The sequence below is a fragment of the Aotus nancymaae genome, unplaced genomic scaffold (genome assembly GCF_030222135.1).
Source record: "Aotus nancymaae isolate 86718 unplaced genomic scaffold, 86718_ANA_hifiasm-v0.15.2.pri h1tg000076l, whole genome shotgun sequence".
NCBI classification, from domain to species: Eukaryota; Metazoa; Chordata; class Mammalia; order Primates; family Aotidae; genus Aotus; species Aotus nancymaae.
The window spans coordinates 18,806,107-18,822,550 of record NW_026988491.1 but is presented as its reverse complement, the minus strand read 5'-3'; the positions used below and the strand labels follow the sequence as shown (position 1 = coordinate 18,822,550).

At 51.1% G+C, this 16,444-nt stretch overlaps 1 protein-coding gene across 5 annotated transcripts in view; it reads right to left on the bottom strand.

Annotated features, from left to right (window-relative positions):
• PARVB (parvin beta) overlaps positions 1–16,444 on the bottom strand; it is a 145,649-nt gene that overhangs the window by 19,023 nt on the left and 110,182 nt on the right. For all 5 annotated transcript variants that reach the window (XM_064368193.1, XM_064368194.1, XM_064368195.1 and 2 more), the window contains exons 9-11: positions 14,205–14,266; positions 10,922–10,990; positions 2,648–2,749 (exon numbers count right to left, since the gene is read on the bottom strand). In XM_064368193.1, the coding sequence (XP_064224263.1) occupies positions 2,648–2,749; positions 10,922–10,990; positions 14,205–14,266 (233 nt within the window). The remainder of the gene's footprint in view (positions 1–2,647; positions 2,750–10,921; positions 10,991–14,204; positions 14,267–16,444) is intronic.

Genomic DNA, 16,444 nt, shown 5'->3' with positions numbered 1-16,444 from the left:
CATCCTAGCCAACATGGAGAAACCCTATCTCTACTAAAAATACAAATTAGCCATGTAAGTTGGCACACGCCTGTAATCGCAGCTACTTGGGAGGCCAAGGCAGGAGAATCACTTGAACCTGGGAGACGGAGGTTGCGGTAAGCTGAGATCACACCATTGCACTCCAGATTGGGCAACAAGAGTGAAACTCCATCTTAAAAAAAAAAAAAAAAAGTCAGGCCACACTCACACCTCTGAGGTAGCTCACAGGGCAGAAGCCTACAGACTCTGAGCTGTCCAGCATGATTTTTTGTTTTTTAATCCAATGCAATTGTTTAAAACCATAAGCCATGGCTACCCTCGGGACAGCAGCTCATGATGTATCTCTGGTTTTGCTCCCTGAACCTCAGTCCCTCCTCCAAAAATGTGAAGCAGCTGTAAGGATTCCTAGGGCCAGAGCAAACGCATCTCAGCGTCTCAGCCCACAAGAGACATGAGCAGGGGATGTCAACAACATCCCGTCTGCAAGCAGTTTTGAGCACATGGGTGCTGGGCCCAGCCTGAAGTGGGCGAGTCCTCTGTAGCAGGGGACCACCCACCTGTCCAGGGGTCATGAGGACTATAAGATAGATAATAAATACCATGGGCCCATGGAGACTTGAGAGCAGCTGCCATTATGACCATCATACCACGAGGAGAAAGGGGAAAAATGCAGGGGCCAGAAGAGGAACTCCTCCCATCCCCCCATCCACCCATCTTCCCATTCCCCCATCCCCCCATCCTCCTATCCTCCCATCCTCCCATCCTCCGAAGCTGCTGGCATCCTCCCATCTCCAGCTACCCGCAGAGCCACGCCACCACCCCAGGCTCCCGTTCTCCTGAGTGAATAGGATGAATGGTGTGCTGTGTGCTATACCTGAAAATAGCCTTCCCTTCCTCGCCGCGATTCAGAGGGGAAAGCAGATGACTCAAGCCTCCTCAAGCCTCGCGGGCCAGGGCAGCAACTGTCAAAGACTTTCATCCCAGTTTCAAAGGGAAGAAGGCCAGGGCCCAGGAGATGATGCCTCTGACATTTGTACAAAGCCTTATCTTGGAAAGAAACCAGCTCTAAGTCTCCTGGCTACACTCACTGTTCTTGCCAGTGTTCTTATTAGTTTGGACAAAGAAAAGAACTCTCCAAAACAATGTTTCTGCAACCAACCGTGTCAGGGCCCGGAGATGCACAAGCATCTTCACTGCATTGTCTGCCCTTTCACTCCCAGGATGACAGCACAGGCACCCATGTTTCCTGGTGAGTTCTGCACAATTTTGCTCATTCCCTCTTCACTCCCTCTTCTCTTGCATACACACACACAGACACACACACATTCTCTTTCTCTCTCTCTCTCTCTCTCTCAACATGGACTCCATGTGCCAAGACCTCTCTAATCTGTCCTGATTCCATCTCAGCAGGCAAGACAGGAACAACATTTGGCCACAAGCAAACAGACTGCAATGTGCCAGAAGTGGGCAGATTGATAAACACTGGCCCCATTTCTGCTATTTCTCTGGCTGCCACCACCAGCTTACATTGTCTGCCTCCCTGACTCATGGGTCTAACACTTTGGGAAAATAAAATGACAGATGCCTGTGAATCCAAAGCAACATAGACCATCCATGGCCAAGTTTTTAAAGGCAATGCACTAAATACTGCCATGAGCGGCTTCACTGCGGAAGCCCTGGCAGAGGGCAGACAGCAGGGAGGAGCCCACGCACAGGGCGGCCACAGCGGGACCGGGGGCGTGGGCCAGCCCAATTGAAAGGAATGACCCAGATGACCCTATTTGAGAAATTTTCCCAAGAAAACAATCCACAGGGATGAAAAAACAAACTCTATGTCAAAAAAGATGTTCTGTTGTTTCAGAAAAAATAGAAACACTTTCAAGTTGATGGCCAAGAATGGGGAACGGGGAGACACTGGTAACGGAGCCATGCTTGGAACTTTGTGCCACCACTGGACATGGCATTTGGGAAGCTTGGGAAGCACCAGGGAAACCCACAGGTGCTGGATCTGCAGCAGAACAGGGGAAGGGCTTACAACTCTACTGAGATATGACTACAATTATTAAGAACTACACGGTCCCGGCTGGGCGCAGTGGCTCACGCGTGTAATCCCAGCGCTTTGGGAGGCCGAGGCGGGAGGATGACAAGGTCAGGAGTTTGAGACCAGCCTGGCCAATATGTTGAAAACCCATCTCTACTAAAAATACAAAAATTAGTGAGACGTGGTGGCAGGCGCCTGTAGTCCCAGCTACTCAGGAGGCTGAGGTAGGAGAATCGCTTGAACCGGGAGGCAGAGGTCGCAGTGAGCTGAGATCACGCCACTGCACTCCAGCCTGGACAACAAGAGCAAGACTCCATCTCAAAAAACAAAGCAAAAAAACTACACAGTCCCGTGGAAAAGACCCCAAAGAAAATGTGGCAAACAAAACTCGGATGCGTTGTGCACTGCTGATGGGCTTCTTATTTCTTCTGCTGAGAGTTCCATCTAATTGCAGTATCACTTGTGCGAATTTTACTTTTTGAAGAATGCAACCAGGCTGCAGAAAGAGCCGCCAAGATGTTCTATGCCCTGCATTTCAATGAGCGTTTCTTGAGCCACTACCAAGGACGGAGACCATGCACATACCTTCTGATCGAAGCTTTCCGGAGTCAGGTAGAAGTTGTGGAGAGGAACAAAGTAGTCTTCCAGAAGGCCCATGAGCAGAACCAGGTATACGCCATCTGCAAACTGCAGAGAAACACTTGTGATGCTTCCGGGCGGGGGATGGGGTTGGCAAATACTTTGCACAAACTCGGGGGGGCATATTTTTTTCTTCTAAGACAGAGTCTCTCTCTGTCACCCAGGCTGGAGTGCACTGATGCAATCAAGCCTCACTGCCGCCTCAACCCCCCGGGTTCAGGTGATCTTCCCACCTCAGCCTCCCAAGCCGCTGGAACTATAGGTGCACACCACCACATCTGGCTAACTTTTTGTTTTTGTTTTTGTTTTTTAAGACAGAGTTTTGCTCTTGTTGCCCAGGCCAGAGTGCAATGGCACCATCTCCACTCACTGCAACCTCCGCCTCCTGGGTTCAAGTGATTCTCCTGCATCAGCCTTTGTAGTTTTTGTAGAGACAGGGTTTTGCCATATTGCCCAGGCTGGTCTTAAATTCCTAGCCTCAAGTGATGTGCTTGCCTCAGCCTCTCAAAGTGCTAGGATTACAGGTGAGAGTCACTGCACCTAGCCGGAAATATCTTAAAGTAAAGCAATCCGTCCCTCCTCTCACTTCAGGCAGGAGAATCTGGCATCAAGTGAAGGCATGATCGTGAAATCCTTTGAGACCCGGCGCCTAATCTAGGAAAAGCAAAAGGGCAGGAGGGCTCTAATACATGGGCACTGCAAATACTAACTATGATGAGATGAGTGTTTGGAGCTGAGTGCAGCTGCCTGGTTAGGACTGTGTCCTTGGAACTGTCCCCTGCTGCTGACCCCAGGGATAGCACTGACTCCCATCGCTCAGGGCTATTGTAAAGACACAGCGAGATGGCGGGCAGGGAGCCCCCGGCACACGTGAGTAATCCCTCAGCATCAGCTGCTGGAATAATTCATTCAGATCTGCAGGGCGCAGAGCTGGGACCAGGTGGCCGTCACCACTCTGTCTTGCAGCAGAGACCACAGTGAGTACAGCCCCAGCCTCCATGGGTCTAGAGCTGCTGTCCAACAGGGTAGCCAATGGCCACATGCAGCTATTTAAATAAAAAATGTTTGTGTTTGAATGTTGCCGACTTATTCTTTTTTGTTGTGATAAAATATACATAGGCTGAAATTCACCATCTTAACTATTTGTAAGTTGTGGAAAGTAGTAAAGTTCCTCTTCAAATTTTCTTTCCTGTTAAAGAATAAGTGTGCTAATAACTCTGTTAAGCCCTATCCTCTGTAGCTGTTAGACACGCCATGCTTACAGGCACGTAGTACATTCTATGTCCTTGTACTTTAACCAAGATATCTGTACTGGACGTGCTCACAGGCATGTCCCAGCTCTCCACTGCTTTTACCTGTTTAGAAAAGTTTTAAGTTGTTAGCCAATTGGGTTTTCAGTTTAGATTGTGAGGTCTGGCTCCAGCCAACGGAGATCAGACACAGCAGTAAGGACGACCCCAAATGCGTAAGGGATAAATTTGTGTGTTTTCCTTTGTTCATTGTACTCTCATGATACGATGGCTAGTGAGGGTCCCCTTCCTGCAGTCCAGGAAGTAAAAATTGTGTTGCTGAAAGATCCTTTGTCTCAGTGCTGATTTTAATTCGTGGCACCGAGCATCTGTTTCTAACGTAAGTGCACAGGTCAGTGTCAGTAAGTACATTCTCACTGTTGGGAATGCATTTACTTATATACACACACATCTCCAGAACTTCTTCATGTTCCCAAAGTCAGACTCTGTCCCCCAGTTCTCTATTCTACTCTCCCCGCAGCCCCTGAGAACCACCAATCATTCTACTCTCTGTCTCTATGAATTTGACTCCTCTGGGTATCTCATGTAAGTGGAATCACATAGCCATTGGTCTTTCTGTATCTTGCCTATGCTGACTTTTCTCTTTAGTTAAATTGTGGTAAAAATATACCATCACATTTACCATCTTAACTACTTGAAAGTGTCCAATTCAGTCATGTTAGGTACATTCACATTGTTGTACAATCTCCAGGATTCTTAAATCTGAATGTTTTAAAAAATTCATTAAAACTAAATATTTCATTTCTCAGCAACATGACCACATTTTGGGTGCTCAGTGACCACGTGTGGCCGGTGGCTGCCGTGCTGGCCAGCACAGCTACAGGACACTTCCATCATGAAAGAAAGGTTTGTTGATCAGTGCTGGTCTGGAAGATTCTCAGGGAGAACAACTGGAGAGACAAGAGGGGCTGGGGTACCCGGGAGGCCTTCAGCTTCCTGAGACCGGCAACAATCGCAATGGATAAAACTAGAACTCAAAGATGGGAGGGTGTTTTATTGAAAACAGCAGCAGCAGCAGTCCCCTCCTAGGTAGACCTCCAAGGCACCTATCCCGATGGTACTTTAAGATGAAAAGTCGGGGCCGGGAGCAGTGGCTCATGCCTGTAATCCCAGCACTTTGGGAGGCTGAGGTGGGTGGATCACGAGGTCAAGAGATCGAGAGCATCCTGGTCAACATGGTGAAACCCCGTCTCTACTAAAAATACAAAAAATTAGCTGGGCATGGTGGTGCGTGCCTGTAATCCCAGCTACTCAGGAGGCTGAGGCAGGAGAATTGCCTGAACCCAGGAGGCGGAGTTTGCAGTGAGCTGAGATCGCGCCATTGTACTCCAGCCTGGGTAACAAGAGAGAAACTCTGTCTCAAAAAAAAAAAAAAAAAAAGATGAAAAGTCAAGGCCAGGTGCAGTGGCTCACACCTGTCATCCCAGCAGTTTGGGAGGCCAAGGTGGGTGGATCATTTGAGGTCAGGAGTTCGAGACCAGCCTGGTCAACATGGCAAAACTCCATCTCTACTAAAAATACAAAAAGAAAAGTTAGCTGGGCATGGTGGCTCCATGCCTGTAATCCCAGATACTCAGGAGGCTGAGGCAGGAGAATTGCTGGAACCCAGGAAGCAGAGTTGCAATGAGCCGAGATTGTGCCACTGCAGAGCCTGGGCAACAGAGTGAGACTCCTTCTCAAAAAAAAAAAAAAAAAAAAGATGGAAAGTCAAAATCACAAACATCCAATATCAGAAGCCCTGACCTTTAGAAGAGGAAGGTGTAGCTAAAGCGTAAAGCACGAAGCAATGTCAGTGGGCAACAGTCCCTCAAGGGACCCAGGATAGGGTCTGAGCCCTGAATTCAACCCGCTGTCAGTTGATGGGCAAATGGCACTTGGTCTGCACGTCACATGCCTTTGGCCTTCCACACCACAAAACAGCCAGCCACTTCTCTCATTAAGGAGATCAGACAGGTTTGAAGAACCTTTTTTTTTTTTTTGAGAAGGAGGCTCACTGCAACCTCCGCCTCCAGGGTTTATGTGATTCTCCTGCCTCAGCCTCCTGAGTAGCCGGGACCATAGGTGTCCACCACCAATCTGGCTAGTTTTTTGTATTTTTAGTAGAGTCGGGGTTTCACCGTGTTGGCCAGGATGTGTTCGATCTCCTGACCTGTGGCTGTCCGCCTTGGCCTCCCAAAGTGCTGGGATCACAGGTGTGAGCCACCGTGCCCGGCTGAAGAACTCTTCTAAGTCTGTCTCCACAGGGAAGCTTCATGCCCACAGCACCTTGGTCAAGCGTGTTGGCATTTTCCCACCAGAATAACACCAAGTTGGCTTGTGCGCAGAGGCCAGCACCCATGTCTCTGTGGACTAACTTCCAGGGAACCGAAGCTGCCATGTGAACGAAGGCGCCAACCCACACCTCTCCCCAGGAGGTCTGGGGAGGCTACACCGCTGCGCCCACAGGCCCCGAGCTTCCTCCCACTGTGTCTCCTCCCTGTACCAGCACACGGGGTCACAGGAAGGCAGGAGGGACCGCCACATGGAGAGGGCAGGGCCTGGGGGCCCAGCTGCGAGCAGGTGACCCTCCACTCTCACAAGCACCCAGGGTGGTGTTCTCACTCAGCAACCTGCCGTGCAGCTCCGTGGGGAGCAGGATCCCCACAGAGGCCCCGAGGCCCCACAGCTGCCTCCTGATCAGCAGAGCTAACCCCTGCCAAGCCCTGCCCACGCTGATCTCAGCCCATCCTCACACTGCCCATCATCTCCAGTTCAATCTTGTGGACAGAAGCTCAGGGAGGCCGAGGGGCTCACTCTCTGTCACACAGAGGCAGAGGACCTCACTCACCATCACACAGCGAGCACGCTGTCCACAACGTCAGAATGGTTTGGAAATGAGGGAAAACACACGCATACACCACACACATACCACACAGACTACAAAAACCACACACACACACAGACTACAAAAAACACAGGCACACACCACACAGACTACATAAACCACACACACCACACACCACAGACTACATAAACCACACTCACATGCACATCACACAGGCTATGTAAACCATACATACCACAGACTATGTAAACCACACACACACCACACACACTACATAAACCACATACACACACACACACACACACACACACTACATAAACCACCACATACCACAGACTACATAACCCACACACACACCACACACATTACATAACCCACACACACACACACCACAGACTACATAACTCACACACACACCACACACACTACATAACCCACACACACACCACAGACTACATAACCCACACACACACCACACAGACTACATAAATCACACACACACCACACAGACTACATAACCCCCCACACACACACCCCACACAGACCACATAAACCACACACACACCACACACATTACATAACCCCCCACACACACACACCACACACACTACATAACCCACACACACACCACAGACTGCATAACCCACACACACACACACCACACACACTACATAAACCACACACATACCACACAGACTACAAAAACTACACACACACAGACTACGAAAAACACAGGCACACACCACACAGACTACATAAACCACACACACCACACACCACAGACTACATAACCCACACACACACACACCACACACACTACATAAACCACACCCATACACCACACAGACTACACAAATCACACACACACCACAGACTACATAACCCACACCCACACACACCACACAGACTACATAACCCACACACACACCACAGACTACATAACCCACACACACACACCACACACACTATATAAACCACACCCATACACCACACAGACTACACAAATCACACACACACCACAGACTACATAACCCACACCCACACACACCACAGACTACATAACCCACACACACACCACAGACTACATAACCCACACACACACACCACACACACTATATAAACCACACCCATACACCACACAGACTACACAAATCACACACACACCACAGACTACATAACCCACATCCACACTATATAAAGCACACACACACACCACACACCACACAGACTACATAAACCACACCCACACACACAGAAATGGAAGAAATTAAACCAGGGCCTCTCCGACTCCTAGGGCATCAAGACATTAATGATTTACAGTCTTTATAAATGATATATGGTATTTATACAAATACCCAAATTCCTTTGCAACAAAACAAAAAAAAAAATCCCTGCCTTTCTGTGGCCAGTGACCTCTTCTGGTGGGCCAGTGATTAAACATATGTTTAAGACTCTGTATAGTGTGATAATAGGAAAAAAAAAAATGTCAATATTGAGTAAATAGAAATAAATGCAAATTTAAATTCAGAGTCTCAATCTAAGAGGCTCAGCTGCTCATAGCGGTGTACAGGCCCCTCTGAAAAGGGATGTGGGGACAGCTGGGATGGATATAGAAGAGCACTGCCCGTCACCGCCCCATGACGGTACCAGAGGCCCCCACACAGCAAACCTTCCCGGGCCTTCAGAGAGTGCGGTGTGGGCTTCACACTAATGACTCCACTTCTAGGCGTTTATCCTGAGAAAGCAGACCGGGGCACAGACAGCCGTGCACAAAGATGCTCTCTGCACTGCTGTTTACAGGAGCAGAAAAACATCCAGTTGTGAGGCGCTGCTTTAATGAAGTGCAGTGCAGACTTCCAGCTGACGAGATACACTTCCCATTAAAAGTGACAAAATACAGGCGAGGTGGCTCACGCCTGTAATCCCAGCACTTTGGAAGGCCAAGGCTGGTGGATCACGAGGTCAGGAGTTTGAGACCAGAGTGGCCAACATAGTGAAACCCCGTCTCTACTAAAAATACAACAATTAGGCGGGTGTGGTGGCAGGTGCCTGTAGTCCCAGCTACTCGGGAGGCTGAGGCAGGAGAATCGTTTGAACCAGGGAGGCAGAGGTTGCAATGAGCTGAGATGGCACCACTGCATTCCAGCCTGGGTGACAGAATGAGACTCTGTCTCAAAAAAAGAAAAGTGACAAAATATAGATAGATGGATAGATCGAGCAAGGGAAAAAGAATCAGACAGAAACAAACACACACACACACTTTCTCTTACACCAAAAGATGTCCACAGTGTAGCTAGTAACATAAAACACATTACAAAACGGTGGACAGCAAGATCCACAGTCATTTAGGAAAATACATTTATGCACAAAAAATATCTAGAAAAATACACATCCAACCACGAACTGCAGTTAGTTACCCCAGAGGGTCTGAAGGGGGAGGTCTGCAGAAAAGGACAAAGGAAAGTTTTCACTTCCCACCTCCGCTGCTGCTGGGGTGCTAATGTCTCAAACAGAAAACAATCCGAGGCTGAATGCGCAACATTTGTAAACTGTGGAAAACAATAAATGGTTGGCAAACAATACACAAATAAATAGACACGTTAAAAACGGACCGTGATGCTGTCACAGACAGACCCACGCTGCCTGTGACTCGCTGTCCACATAGAGAACAGGTCTGAACAAAACTCTCCGTACAGTCATCGCCGGGTGATGGGATTACGGATGGTTTTTATTTGTTTTGCTTATCTGCATTTTCAGACATTTCTACAATGAACCTGAATTACTTTTTTAATTAGAAAAGCAAATGAGAAAAGTTAAAGAAGGAGAAGGGAATGAATTCGGCTGCCCTGGGGTTTAAGAAGGATCAGCTGTGCATTAGGGATGTCTGTACCAGGAGCTCAAAGCCTGCGCATCCAAGCACCCCACTAATCCTGGGAAAATTGTATTTTGTCTTTAATGCTTGCTGAGTGCTCAAAAACATATTTTTACAACGCTCCTTTAGCTCTGAGTGGGGGTTGGGGCTGGAGGAGTAAACTTGATAGTCATTGCAGAAGGAATGTGTTATATGTACTGACCAGGAGGACATTTGCCAGGTCCTGGCCACAGGGTGATAGCGGCGCTGAGCAGAGGCTGAAGGGGCCAGCATGTTGTTTTTCTTTCTCTTTTTTTGAAAGTGAGTCTCGCTCTTGTTACCCAGGCTGGAGTGCAATGGTGCGATCTCAGCTCACCACAACCTCCGCCTCCCGGGTTCAAGCGATTCTCCTGCCTCAGCCTCCAGAGTGGCTGGGACTATTACAGGCACGCACCACCATACCCAGCTAATTTTGTATTTTTAGTAGAGACAGGGTGTCTCCATGTTGGTCAGGCTGGTCTTGAACTCCCGACCTCAGGTGATCCACCCGCCTCGGCTTCCCAAGGGCCAGCACGTTCTAGATGGAGGAATTGCAGGTGCCAAGGCCCTGTGGTGGGCTGGGGTGGAGCCCTGGAGAGTGTTAGGGGATTGAACAACAACCTCAGGTGTTCTGGGGTTTTGCATCTCCCAGAAAAAGACGCAGTGGAACCCTAATCACCAGGACCTGTGAATGTGGCGTATTGGAAATGGGTTTACACAGATGCAGTCAGGTAAAGATGAAGTCATGGCGCGGGCTCCCATCCAGCGTGACTAGGTCCTGGTTAAATGGGGAAATCTGGACACAGAGACTCTCACACAAGGACAACACCGACGCGTGTACAAGCCGAGGAAGCCAACGATCCCAGCAAAACCCCAGAAGCTGGGAGAGAGGCCAGGAACAGATCCTGCCGATGGCCTCGGAGGGAACCGACCCGGACCACACCTTGATTTTGGATTCTGAGCCTCCAGCACTCCAGGACACAGAGGTCTGTTGTTTCAGCCACTTGGCTTGTGGCGCTTTGCGGCAGCAGCCCCAGGAAAGGAAGACAGAGGGGCTGAGAAGGCCGCGGTGGTTATTTCTGCCCACACCACGGGAATTCCTTGCGAGATGAGCAAAACGGCGCCAGCTTTGTTCACCCGCCCCACCTGGGATGAAAACACTGACTGAAAACAGCGGCGGGCAAAACCGCGTGTACCTGGGTCTCCAGTTCCGTCACCTCCAGATTCAGCTTGTTCAGGTGCTTGTTCACAAAAGTGATGAGAGACTGCCAAGAAGAAAAGAGACACAGAAGCCATGAGTGGCCGCGTGCAGGCCCCATCTGGAGGGGCGGGGTTGACATTTGCCAGCCCCGGCGCTCTGAAACGCTTTCATCACCTCCCGTTTGCTGAAATAAAAAGCCGGTGTTTGAAACGCAACATCCCGACAATAGCCCCTAGTTTGCATGGCACCGTGCCCGCATGTGTCCTGGCTGTGAGTGTCCCTGTTCACCAACCCATGCACACATATGCTGATCTGCACACGCGTGCCGTATTTAACAATCACACTGAAGAACACTCGGTGCCCTTAAGAAAGATACAGAACTGCCAGGGGAGGATCGTTGCATTTGCAAATGTGTCTTAGATGTAACCTGGAACTGTGAACGGCACACTCAGAAGACTGACAGGGAGGTGCTGCCTTGGGCCACGCCTATCGAGGTTTTTTTCGTTTTTTTTTTTTTTTTTTTTGAGATGGAGTTTTTGCTCTTGTTGCCCAGGCTGGAGTGCAATGGTGCAATCTCAGCTCACTGCAACCTCCACCTCCCAGGTTCAAGAGATTCTCCTGCCTCAACCTCCATAGTAGCTGGGATTACCGGCATGCACCACCATGCCCAGCTCATTTTGTATTTTTAGTAGAAACGGGGTTTCTCCATGTTGGTCGGGCTGGTCTCTAACTCCCGACCTCAGGTGATCCACCCATTTGGGCCTCCCAAATTGCTGGGATTATAGGCGTGAGTTACCATGCCCGGCCCGCCTGTGGATTTTCAGTGCGTGGGGAGATCCACTCGGGGGTTCTCTCCAGGCGGCAGGGATTTTCTGAGCCCTGTTATGTAGGTATCAAGGGGCACTGGCTTCTCTCCGGCAAAGTTTAAATCCTGTCACCTGTAATTCCTCAGCGACTGAACCCAACTTTTCTGAAAACTCAATACCACCCACCACTGCCCATGATATTTCTTACCCATTCTGCTCAAATTTACTGAGTAGCTACTATGTGCCAAGCATGCTGCTTGGTGGTAAGGACAGAAACACAGTAAACAGAGCTCCATCCCCAGCCCCTGACACAGGGCCTGTGATGTAGTTCTCCACATGCATGTAGTGGTAGGACAGAGACATCAAGAGATAGGGCACTGCAGGGAAACACACAGTGCAGGGAGATTTCATGAGCCAGAGGAGAGGTGTGCGGACCCCCATTAAGACCTAGGAGAGGGGGCACTGGAGCTGGACTTGAGGGTGCGCCAGTGCTAAGTGGGAGTGAGCTGAGTGGGTACCCAGAGGCATATGGGACAGAGACTTGGACCCCAGGCAGAGGGCTGAGGTCTCTAGGTAGACACAGAGCTGTGGGGCGTCACTGCCAGGGCAGAAGAGAGGGGGACGAGGGCATCTGGAAGGAATCCAGGGCCCGGCAACTTCCATCCTCCAGGTTCCTGGGGACAGAGCATGCTCAGAGGACCAAGCCCAACAGAGAGACCCTCTGTTACCAGCAAAGCTGAGACCCTAACAAGGAGGAGCCCTGGGGAGCTGCAGAGCCCAGCTTGACAGGAAGGGGTGGGTAGGAAGCTTCTCCCGCCTGTCTAGGGGTGGCCCAGGAGCCTCCTCAGGGACTGCCCCAGCCTAGCGGGGAGAGACAGAGACAGAGAGACAGAGAGACATCTGCAAACACTTTGGGGTCTTCAGGCTGTGGTTGATGTGGGTGGGATGGGAGGGAGTAGGAGGGGACGACCCAGGGAGAAACCTACAGATGGGGGGAGAGACCCCTGATTTCATTCTGGGGCCCAGAGAGCCACAAACACCGAAACTTGCATGTGGAGGTGACAGGACAGGCTGGAGTGGGAAGCCAGCAGGCAAAACAAGATTCCGTCTCGTTCCTTGCAGGTGGCTCCAGTGCCCAAAATGTGTCTTTCAAAGAATGAATTGACATTGTATCTACTGAGAGATGAAAGGGACCTTAGGCTACACCATTATCAATGCGCTGCAGGCGAAGCCCATGAACAGAATCCCAGTTTATCCTCACGGTCTCCCGAGAGGTGGATAACATCCCTGTTTCCACTTGACAGATGGGGAAACTGAGGCCAGGGATATAATCTCGCCCCTCACCAGAGGCCACACAGCTGATAATTGGGGGAGCTGGATTTGATTCATTCCCTGAACCAGTTCTGTCAGGGCCTCTGGGGGCCACATGTGACGGGGTGGAGGTGGGGGCCTCTGAGGCTCCAAGTGTATCCCTCACCACCTGAGTGCTCAGAAGGCTTTGTCCCAGAAGGACTGTTAGCACGGTTCCAACAGCGTTTTACAAAGTGCCTCCGAGAATGAAGGATCCCATTGTTCAAACCCAGACCAACATTCTCCAAAAGTGGGTTCCACAGAAATATAACACCTTCCAGCCCAAAATGGATAGATAAATAAATCGCACTATCAACAAACACCTTTGGAAAATGTTTCCTACCAAGCTCCCTCTTGGAGAAGTAAAGTACAGGTCGGCCTATTAAAGGCTCTGACAAGTCCTGCACTAAGAAAGCTGTTTGAGTAAACTGCCCTAGAAAGGAGAACTCCTGTATAAGTGCTCCTCCCCGATGTTATGGGAAGAAGGGATGCATGCGCATTCACCCCACTGCAGCCTCCTGAATGGGACGCCTGCAGGTAAGTTAATTGCAGCTAATGGGCCCCTGTTCCTTTTGAGGGGAACAAGCCTTTCTGGCAGGTCCCCCAAAGCTAAGCACTCCCAGCACCCACCTCCAGAGACTTGGCGTTTTTTCCATCCACAGATTGACCAGCAGGCTGCCTGGGCTGGTGAGGGCCCATCCTCTGTCTGGCGGGAAACAGGCCAAGTCCATGCATGGCACGGCTCAGCCGCACAGGCCTGCGTGTTTACGGGGCAGGCCGGAGATGGTAATGTGGCCAGTGAGAGCGGCAGGCTGACATGCTTAAAAACATTTCCACATTGAAAAAAGCCCTCGAGTCAGAAAGAACTGCTGGCTGGGTAATTCACTTAACAGAAGTGTAGCGGGCGGGCAGGAAGATACCCAGGGAGCAGAGATGTTGAGTTAAAAGGCGCTAATTTTATGCACTGTGGTTACGTTTTTTTGACTGTAATTACATTTCAATCCATGCGGCAAACATTTCTGAGATTCCAAACATTTTCCCACCTTCTTCCCAGAGGGCGTTTGTGCCGTCCAAAAGCCGGAGCCAGAGGAGAACACATCCGACACCCCACCAACAGCTTACCTTCTTCACCACGCTGAGCTTGTCCGGGGCGTGGTCAAACAGCGTGTCGAAGGCGTCCCGCTCTGAGGACATGCAGAGAGACATGGAGGAGCAGTTACGCAGGCCCGCAGTGCTGCCCTAATCCCGGGCCCCCCAGCGACATGCCAGCTTCTGATCCCTGAGGAGGTTCAGCCTGAACTCCCACACCTGCCTAGAATCCTTCCAATTCCTGCCAGAACAAACGAGCTGACCCCGACGATCAGTCCTGGCCAAACCAAGGTGAGCAAGCGTGCTTCGGCACAACCAGAACAGCGTGGACTGGAGGCTGCAAAGGGTCCCTTCCACCTGCTGTTTACCTTTTCACATGAAACACGTAGACGGCACCTGGCATCCGCCCCTGCCACGTCCTAGGACTTGAGGCGTCCTGAATTCTCCCTGTTCCCACGCTGCTTGTCTACCAGCAAATGGCACCTGTGAATCCAACCACTTCCCCCGCGGCCGTGGCCGTGCCGTTCACACCTCACTGCTCCTTGCCTGGGAGCAGCTGCAGCCTCCTACTCCACTCCCGGCCCCTGATCCCTTCTTCCCAGCAGGCAGAGTAAGCCCTTTCAAGTGCAAACAGAATCATTTGTTCCCCATCTCCACTCCCACCACAACGAAAACCCTCTAACTGAAAACCCTCCAAACACTTCTTAACACGCTTAGAATAAAATCCATCCTCTCTCCCATGGGCCATGGGACACTCAGATAAAATCCACCCTCTCTTTCACGGGCCATGGGACACTCGGGCTCAGAGTCATCCTCCTACAGGCACCCTCCATGACTTCACCCACCAACCGGCCTCCCAGCTGCTCCTGACACTGATGCGCACCTGAATCAGCCTTTGCACCTGCTGCCATGGAGAGAGGGCCCATAGGGGCATAAGGGACAGAGACTTGGACCCCAGGCAGAGGGCTGAGGTCTCTAGGTAGACACAGAGCTGTGGGGCGTCACTGCCAGGGCAGAAGAGAGGGGGACGAGGGCATCTGGAAGGGATCCAGGGCCCGGCAACTTCCATCCTCCAGGTTCCTGGGGACAGAGCATGCCCAGAGGACCGAGCCCAACAGAGAGACCCTCTGTTACCAGCCAGGCTGGGACCCTAACCAAGGAGGAGCCCTGGGGAGCTGCAGAGCCCAGCTTGACAGGAAGGGGTGGGTAGGAAGCTCCTCCCGCCTGTCTAGGGGTGGCCCAGAGGCCTCCTCAGGGACCACCCTGGCTTAGGGAAGGGAGAGAGAGAGAGAGAGAGAAACAGAGACAGAGAGACAGAGAAAGCCTAGAAAGAGAAGAAGGAAGGGATTAGGCCCAGGTAAGCCAGAGGCCCAGGGAGAGAAGCCAGCCAGGCCTCCTCCCAGAGGAAGCATGCTGGCCCCTTCCTTCTAGGCCAGGCTGCCCAGGAGGCAGCTCACAGCCCCCTGCCCAGCCCAGCCCAGGTAGCCTCTTCCTGGTGGTGAGAAACAACGTGGAAAGGAGAGAAGGAAAGTGTATGTGAACACGTGTGTACACGTGTGTATGTGTGTGCATGTGCATGCTTGGGGGGGGAAGTTTTCTTCACCTAAAGACTGACGCTGACCAAAATGCCCCAGCCTCTGGACACCTGCCAGCTTTCTAATGCAGCAGCTGTAAAGTATTTTTATAATCATCTAAGTCAGAGCACACTCAATAAGACAGTCAGCTAAGGGGCCAAAAAAAAAAAAAAAGTGAAATCTTTACAAAGCAGCATGCAAACTATAAATGCAGCTTAAGAAAAACCCCAGGAGCAGAAGAGTGCTTGACGTCAGCCAGGGTATATTTAGCTGGGCCACCGCTGGGCTGGCAGAGTCAAGCCACTCAGGGAGGCATCAGTGCCGCAGAGGCCTCTCCGCCAGCCGCCGTGCCCCTGGACCTGGGGGACTGGCGTCATGTCACACAGTCCACACAGCAGGGAGGGACCCCCGGCTCTGAAAACGGGCACTGGGGGCCAGGCACAGGACCCAGGGCATTTTGAAGGGACCCAGAGCCGCCAAATTCCGTCCTCCAGGTTCCTGGGGGCAGAGCATGCTCAGAAGACCGAGCCCAGCAAAGAGACCCTCTGTTACCAGCCAGGCTGGGACCCCAACCCCAGGAGCAGCCCTGGGGAGCTGCGGAACCCAGCTTGACAGGAAGAGGGTGGGGTAGGAAGCTCCTCCCACCTGTCTAGGGGTGGCCCAGGGGCCTCCTCAGGGACCACCCTCACCTAGCAGGGA